Genomic DNA, 8860 nt, shown 5'->3' with positions numbered 1-8860 from the left:
ATTAAAATACCAGTCCTGTAGTCAAGGCAAGCCTGCCCTGCTGCTTTATTTGCCTTACATTTCCCGGAAAATCCCTTTTTTCCCCTGTATCTTTCTTCAGCTTGACATGTTCTCAATCGCTGTACACCGACTGGTCAAGAGGCCCGTCAGTACTCTGAGCTCTTTGTGCAATAACGTAATTGCGAGTGCCCCCTAACGGTGTATCTGTGGCAATGAGGATTATTTGACCGTCGTACATAATTATCAAGATATTTTGTAAATGGGTTTACAGTTACATTTCACTGTAACATTCGTAATCCGTCCCGGTTTATTTTCTGTTGTTGTATGTAAATAACATCAGATACATCTCAGGCAGAAGACATAGACCCAAGCTGTGGCCTAGCAATGCAATTCCGTTAAAACGGTCTGTAAAAATTCCCTTATGTTTCCCTGTGGATGTCAGTTTATAGGTAGGGGGCAAAATAACCAGTGGAAGTAGGCTTATGTACATAAGAAGCATACTTACATTATCATTAATATAATTGAAATATATTGTTGACCATTATCTTATGTCATGGTGGCATAGTGTTTGAATTAGTATAACATCTATTGTATAGTCATCTGATTGAAGTTCGTTGAGCGTCCTGTTGAGGGCGACACGATACATAAAATGTCCAAATCCTCTTTGGCACATCTGTGTACATTCAAAAGCCCCGTGTAATTTGACAAAACATAAAAGTGAAGAGATACCGGTCAAGAAACTAGGAAAAACACAACTGACTGTGACACCTGTAAAACCAAAGAAAAGTCATATATATCTTTATGCTCAACGTGAGAGAGAGCATGCTCTCACATTAATAATTAAGGACCTTAAGTACTTAAATCAAATGGTAGACCGACTGTAAGCTGGCAAGTCAAGACAATGTCGTTTATTAAGACTATTGAGTGACTATGTTTATATTGTGGTTTGTTATTGTAGATAATGCACTTTTTAAGCTTATTGCATTTTTAATGTTTTACCCTAGGGATCAGGATAAGTGCTAACATTGTGTTAAATATATTCAATTATGAGTGTATGGCATCATTAACCGCAAATAAATTAATGTGCTTTTCTACTTCATAATTTTTCATCATTTCATGTTAGAATTTTGGCATTTTTATTTTATACTTGATGTAAAGTAGTTATTTAACAAACATTATGTTCCTGGGAAAAAAAATACTGGTGCTAATTCAAACTCTAAATCTTCTACTTAACAACAAATAATTGCTCAATATACTGGAAACACTTGATCAACATTAGATGTACATTTAAGATATTGAAGTAATGTTGGCTCAGTGGATGCTGTTGTTGTTAAGTACTACTCCATCCATTTACAGTCAAGAATTGATTATAAAGTTGATCCTACCATCCTTGTCCTCTCATAGGCAAGGCCAGATTTGTTATCCTGATGAGAGTTTGGTCAGTAGCCTATGTTTACATGAAGGTCTTTGGACCATGGAAGTAACTCCTCCCAGGAACAGGGATGGGAATTAGATGAAAGCAGTTAGTATCTCACAGGACATGAGAAAACATTTCCACAGAAACATTACTGTTTTCCAGTCGTGGCAAGTGACTCTGCGAACGTTAAGATGTTTTCCCTTCGCAGGAGACCCATACTGACCTGGCCCAGGCTGACGAAAGCCATACTGCAAAATCACAGGTCAATCTACAGCAAGCCGGCAAAGGAAAAGATCGGGCCAGGGGTAGGAATGAATGTTTTTCTTAGGAGTTGAATTGAAAGGCATACCAAGTAGTTTGACTGTATGAAAATGTATTGCAGGGATTTTAGTATTATTATTTTTTCCTGCACAAACTAGGTGCTAAACTACAATTACTTAAAATATAAGTATGATGTTGGCACTCAAAATGTGAAACTGTCTTGGAGAGTCAGTATCTCTTGTATTTCACTGTATTTCCCCTAATGCGATGAATTCAAGCAAACTCTATTCTCAACTCTGCAGAGTGGGAGGAATGTTTTATTCATTTCTTATCCATAAGTCAGTATGAAACTCTGGCCTCTGTAAAGAGATCCTATGATGGAACTGCAACATAGCGGCCAATGTTTATGCCACTATAAATCTGTTGATCTGTCCTCTGGGACATACACTGGGGCTTTTACAAAGCTTGGCTCATGGTTAGGAATACCAGAGTGCAGAGGGACAAAGGGAATACCATGGAAGGATGATATAAATGCGGTCTGCTGTTAAATCACCTGGTGAGTCACTAAGATTGGGACCTTCTGTTGTGGACACAGGTGTTCAATCCCCACAACCTGTAGATTATGACAGGAAACGTTTGGGATACTACAGTGCCTTGAAATGTGTACTAACACTTCTTCCTCATACATTTATTTATATTTTCTCATGAACTTTCTTACAGCAATCTTTCATTGCCCTCTTTGTGTTTGCTGCGACACTCTTGACCCCGGCTGGATGGATCATGCATCATATCCCAGAATACCGGCGGAGATCACCTCAACAACCCTGACTTCTGCAAGAGCTCTGCATTCAGCAACACACCTGTGCACTGTTATTGTTTGTGGATTTCCCAATGTGTAAAATGTTATAAATTAATCTAAAACTTGATAATGAGAACGTTTTCTTGTATAAAGACTTTGATGTGATATCTGCCATTGATTGTTTTCATGCAAGCTGATAGTCAATGTGATGACTGCTCTGATTACTGCACTGTTTGGAAAGGCTTAATAGTTGCTTCATGAAACAGAAATAAGAAGTAGGGGTCATCCCAGGGTTCAGTGACAGGATGTTGCTCTTAATCAGTTGGATGTGAGATGGAAATACACAAACTTGGCACAAACTATAAAAGGAATGGCCTGTCATTTCAAGTCCATCTTTTAGTTGCATTTTGCTCCCAAAATAATATTTTTATCACAAGCTTGCAGAATAGTGGGCCACTATACGTATTTTGAATAATACTATATATATATAATAATACTATTGGCCTACGTTAAAATATGTAATGATAATTAGTTTTATAAGGTCTTCATGTGTTAATTTGGGATTAAAATTAACCTAATTACACAATGTTTACACTACTTGTTACCGAAATTAGGAAAAAATGCCAATTACAAACACAATATTTAAATATCCCCCAAAAACATGAATACAAAAAAAAATATTATTATGATCATAACAATGTGACAACCATCTGTTGCATGTTTTGCTTTTTATATGCCGGACAAATACAATACAAATGCGCAGGAATACCGGGCCAAATATGTTTTCCCTTGGTATTCCCCTCCTATAATCAGTTCAAATAGCACTGATAGGGTTGCTGGAAATCTTGAATGACAATTTGTCAAAGGCGGATCAGTCCATTTGGAAAGGTATGCTGGGGCAGATGTACGTCAACATTCCTCTCCGTTACGAAAGAATAACATTCCTAAAATTAAAAGCGGAATCACAAAATAGAATCTTTCATTTAATTCTGCTAAAAGCGACCGCATCACTGCTAAAAACAGAGAGTGTAAAAATCCATTGCGCAGAGTGGTACAATCAAGCCGAGCCTGGGCTGCAAGGGGGGTATGTTCACTTTTTCACGACTGAGGAAAACACAGCGCCGGGGAGGAAAAAAAAAACACCTAAACAATTGACAGTCTGGGTTCTATGTTTCCCCAAGAGTCTGCGAAATGTCTACGAAGGCGGAGCAGTGTAAGTACGGCTGTGTGTGTGTGTTTTTCCTGTCATGTCATGGTGGTTTTGGAAACTGGAAATGTGATTTTTGTTTTAACCAAGAAAGCGAATGAGGGGAGCTGTCCTTGGTGATGAAACCGCGGTTGCCATGGCAGGTTGCAACACGTCCTCTCACTGCAGACGATGGCTGGGGGGGCTCAGCACAGGAAGACAATATGTATATGTGTTTCTCTGTATGTTAAGGGACAATTTTTCAATGGCTACATCGTCATGTTATCTTATTTTGATTGACGTGGCTGGATGAGACGAGTGCAGAAAGCGAGATGTGCAGCTGGTGTCAAGGTCGACTTGACAGTTTTTTTTTTACTGAAAGATGCTGTGGCATTATGATTGATCAATAATGTGGTTGGATCACACCTTCCTAAAAGACTATTGTTCATTTCCTGCTTATCCCTCCGATGGCTTTTGAACAGGTGGAGAGCAGCCGCTATCCTTAGATTCTTTGTTTCTGAGTGATCTGTTCAAACTATTAATCAGAATAGCTTGTTTTCAGTATATAAAGCTAAAAAAAAAAAAAAATGTAGTCAAACTTTATGTTGGGGGGCTTCCAAATCAATTAGCTAAAAGTTATAATTTTCTGATCATTTTTGTGGGCAATATGGAAGATTTATTCAGGCTAGCTATGTTGTCTCCATATTTCTTTAAATGTATTACTGTTTTGAGGCATCAACGTTTGTATCCATCAAGAAGTTTAGATATAAGAAGAGAGAAGCATGTGTGCTACAGTATGTTTTGCAGCACAGGCTTTGACCACACATGCTCTAAAGCCTGCAGCTGTTTTTTTCATTTTGGGATTTGTAATCTACAGGTCAGGGAGGAAGCTAAACACCACTGCCCAAAGTCACTGAAAATAGGACAACAATCACCCCCCTTCAACTTAATTTAGCTCTTTATTAACCCCCCCAAAAAGACACATTCATGAATAAAACAATTGCCCTGAGGGGGGTGTTCAACATAGAAAGGGTTCTTGCTGAAATGTGTCTCACTATCAAATGTTAAGGGATGAGTAATCCTTCTTTAATGTCTCATGCTGACTGCATTTTCCCATCTTGTCTTGGGACTTGAACTGGCAACCTTTTGTACATAAGCTTGTTTCTGTAAGCAATAGGTTATTTCATCCTCTAGGGATGCCTGTGACCCCACTGATGTACCAAAAAGGTCACCTGGTGAAGGCCAGAGAGCCATGGGAACACGGACTCTTTGTTTAACTTGATAATATGTACATCCGCATTACATGCATGAATCCTGGCCAAAAGAAACTACAACAGAAGCACAGCTTCAAGCATGTCATGCCATTTGCCCTATCTGTGTACTAAGATTCATATGATGAGTCTCACAAGTGTTGATTTCCTTGTTACTCTGCTCTTTATTTTGTCTAGTTGCCTCTAAGATACGATACTTGCAAGAGTATCACAACCGTGTGCAACACAATATTTACCCTGTGCCCTCCGGAACAGACATTGCAAACACACTGAAATACTTTTCCCAAACCCTGCTCAGGTAAGTACCCTGCTTTGGAGCCAACAGGTGAAGTACAAGACTGTAGAATGTTTGATATTTAGTTTCCTTTCTCAGCCAGGCTAGATAACTTACAGCAGGTTGCTCTGAGACACTTGAAATATTTGACAGAAGGAACCACTGTAGAGCGGATATGAAGTTATGCTTCTGTGTTAAAGCAGCAGCGATAGGAGGCTCAGGGATGTTTATTGATTCAGTGGTCTCTTGCTAAATGAGCATGGCCTGTTGTGTCCTTCCCAGAGGAGGCTGGTGGAGAGCAGCTCCTCCGGCGCTGCAGTTGCAGGGTCAGCCTGCTCCCCTGGGTCCCGTGAAAGCCTGTGGAAGGAACAGCATGTAATTTCCTCTCCAACACGGGTCAAGTAGGCCGCCATTTTGGACACATCTTATTTCACCATGTTTTCTCCAGCTAGAACTTCTTCACACTGAAGTGATAGGGTATTTTGGTTTTGAAGAAAATATTAGTGGTGACGTAACTTATTAGCCAATTTGCAAAAAAGGCAGTTATTACTGACGGCTGAATTTATATGCCCCACTTTTATCATTATTATCAGCTTAGGATACAATATATTTAAGATTGGCAGCTGGCCTCAATTCTACACTTCATGCCTCAGCCCCATAAGGATTATTCCTCTGCTGAGTGCTCACAGTGTATTGTGGTTATGTTGTGCTTTGCTGAAGGGCTGTCCAGCAGTCCCTTTACTGTTTTATAAAGGGCCACTCATATGTCTTTGGCACAGATGGATCATGACAGGGGCTGCAACTGTGTGACGTTTTTGTCTCTAAGGGGCATTTTGAGTGTGAAAAGCAATGATGCCACAGTTGAACAGTTGCTTGATTTTTCCCAAAGCAGTCCCTCTAAGCCTCAGGTATGCAGAGCAAGTAATATTCTGCACTATTATAAGGGTCTGGTTTCCTCAGCAGGGACTGCAGGATTATCCATACAGCTGTGCCTTCTTAAGCCCAGGGTGAAGATAGAGAGACATTCAAAATAAAGGGAGTCAGAAAGTTGGAGTAGCGAGCCTTGAAAAGTGGAGCAGGCATGTGCCATGTTCCTGGAATGAGAACATGAAATGGCCAAAGGAGGTAGTTGCTGATTCATACATCGATTTTAGGGTTAGCGCAGGTCAGCTGCAGAGCAAAAAATAAAGAAGGGCTACATTTTTCTCTTCACTGACAATTATATGCCTCTGTAAAGATGAGACATAGATTTGTCATATTTCTCCAAGTCAGACAGAGCTCTCTGAATCAGTGAGCCATACCGACTCCATGCCAAACTGTGTCACGATAAGAAGAGTGACTGTAGGCAGCAGAAATCACATTGTTTAGACATGATTTTCTGTAAATGTGTACATTTAGGAAGGCTGTGAATTACTGCTCAGTAAATGACTTTGTATTGATAGTGCAGGGTTTGACAGTCAATGTATGTCATGTGTCTGTATCGGTGCATTTCTACATGTGTTTAATGTGTCGTACATGTCTGTAAATGTTTGTGTTGTTTGTATGTATGTGTGTGTGTGAATGTATGCACATATGTGTGTATCTTTATGTGTATTTGTTTAGTGTATGCGTGAGAGAGAGTCTGTTTATCTTTATGTTCATTGTTCAAAATAATGATGTGTTCTATATGAGAAATGGGCAGTGAAAAAGTCATACTCTGAGATACAGTCTGTTGTTGTGAATTAGCCATGTTTAAGTTTACATTGTATATTAATTCAGCTTAATTAATAATCTACACTGACTCAAATCTTACAGAGTATAACTTTGGGGGGATCAGAAGTCAGAAAATGTTACATTCTGTTGTTGACAGTGTAAACTGTTGATCTTAAAGGCTAAACATTATGCATCTATTGTCATGTTAAAAAATATTGAAATCCCCCTTCTCACTGCCCGAACATGCTGTAACTCTACTTTTTGAGTGACCTTTCAAAATAAATTAAAAACCAAAATGCAATACATCAGAATTTATAATCTGGGCTCTCTTGATAAATCCCAATCGTTTGCCTGATAGAACAGCTTAGCTCTTTAATAATGTGCAGTAAAAAGAGCAATGCTCTCTGGCCCCCCTTCCCCCTCCTCCAACCTAGATGCTCCACACTCAACCCAACTAGTTTTTTCCTTTTGTTTTTTCTCCTCTCTTGAAATTTTTTAAAATGTCCACCACCTTCCCCAGGGGACAGCAAACACAATTGTCCATTCTGCATTAGCTCACAAACATAATGCTACCAGTCATCTCCCCCTGAAACAACCTATTCCTTTGTCATTATAGTTTCTCCTCTACCGTAGATTAGTTGTTACATTTATTTTAGAAACCTGAATCCATATGCCTGTTGGATCTCATTATTTCTCCCAATGATACTGGAACAGTATCATAACGTATGCATACGGACATTATTTCTCTGGTGCAATAAACATGTGCTGTGACCTAGGAGCATTTGATCTAAGCTCACACACATGTTTATTACTGGCTGAAGCATGTTTCAAAAGTGTCACCTCTGTATTTTCCCGAGCCAATTTGGTGTCACTCCCATCCTTGACAGCCCCACTAAAGACAAGGAAATTTCTTTTTCTTTTTCTTTTATTCCACGGCTCATTGGCCTTTTTGCATGGCAGCCTCTGACCTTGCTGATTGAAAGATGGCAGCCATCGAGGGACAGTCATTTGAACTGTACCTTTTTGGAGAAGTATGGGGTTGCCACTGAAAACATGCCATTTTTTATATTTTTGCTCCTTGTCACCAGATACGCATGAGATGCAGTGATCATTGCAGTTTGTGCTCATGTTTTTTTTGTTTTCCAAGTGCAGACAAAACAAAATAAATTGAATTAAAGTCACTCTGAACCGACAAAGCAGGGAAAAATTGCCCGTGCCTTCAGTGAAACAGTCAAATAGTGAGACACTGCATCCTATGTGGGGTTTATCTGGGTTTGTTTTTTTCTATTTACGCTGTCTCTGTAGTGCCATTTCAATGTAATGTGCTGTTTTTTTGTGTCTTTGTTGTCTCTTTTTTTCCCTTGTTCCCCTCCCCTACCCTCCCTCCCCTCCCCTCCCGCCCCGGAGCAGCATTCTGTCCCGCACAGGCAGGAAGGAGAACCAGGAAGCTTCCAATTTGGCCGTGCCCATGACCATGTGTCTTTTTCCTGTGCCATTCCCACTCACCCCATCTCTAAGACCACAAGTCAGTTCCATCAACCCTACAGTTACTCGCTCCCTCCTTTACAGCGTTCTGCGCGATGCCCCGTCAGACCGCGGGGGGCAGGGGCAGCAGAGTCGGGACGCTCAGCTCTCAGAGTACCCCTCTCTGGACTATCAGGGCCTCTATGTGACCCTCGTGACCCTGCTTGACCTGGTGCCCCTGCTGCAGCACGGTCAGCATGGTGAGTCAAGGCCCAGTGCACCACTGTTTGTCATCATCATCCCCGAGCCGCCTGGCCTGCATGAAGCCGCTGCTGCTTTTTTGGCCTCTTTTGTAACTGGAGGAGAGAAGTCCTGCTGAGGATCTTGAGGGATGCATGGGGTGATTGGGAGCACGCTGGATCCTGTCAACTTAATCGTTCATAAGCCATTGGATACACCAGACATAGGCCCTCTCTTCTGTGTATCATACTTGATT

General features: G+C 40.6%; 2 protein-coding genes across 2 annotated transcripts in view; both read left to right on the top strand.

The window, feature by feature from the left end:
* Window positions 1-1506: 1506 nt before the first annotated feature.
* si:dkey-85n7.8 (COX8 domain-containing protein) lies at window positions 1507-2844 on the top strand. Its single transcript, XM_063909273.1, has 2 exons — window positions 1507-1722; window positions 2399-2844. The coding sequence occupies exons 1-2, from the start codon at window positions 1609-1611 to the stop codon at window positions 2504-2506; spliced, it is 222 nt and encodes a 73-aa protein (XP_063765343.1). The 5' UTR covers window positions 1507-1608; the 3' UTR covers window positions 2507-2844.
* Window positions 2845-3480: 636 nt separating this feature from the next.
* The window catches only part of LOC134881045 (protein unc-79 homolog), a 32276-nt gene continuing 26896 nt past the window's right edge, over window positions 3481-8860 (top strand). The window contains exons 1-3 of the mRNA XM_063908160.1: window positions 3481-3690; window positions 5112-5232; window positions 8311-8624. Of these exons, the coding sequence (XP_063764230.1) occupies window positions 3669-3690; window positions 5112-5232; window positions 8311-8624 (457 nt within the window). The 5' untranslated portion in view covers window positions 3481-3668. The remainder of the gene's footprint in view (window positions 3691-5111; window positions 5233-8310; window positions 8625-8860) is intronic.

Source organism: Eleginops maclovinus, chromosome 19 (genome assembly GCF_036324505.1).
Source record: "Eleginops maclovinus isolate JMC-PN-2008 ecotype Puerto Natales chromosome 19, JC_Emac_rtc_rv5, whole genome shotgun sequence".
Classification (NCBI taxonomy): Eukaryota; Metazoa; Chordata; class Actinopteri; order Perciformes; family Eleginopidae; genus Eleginops; species Eleginops maclovinus.
This window is presented reverse-complemented; position numbering and strand designations above follow the sequence as displayed.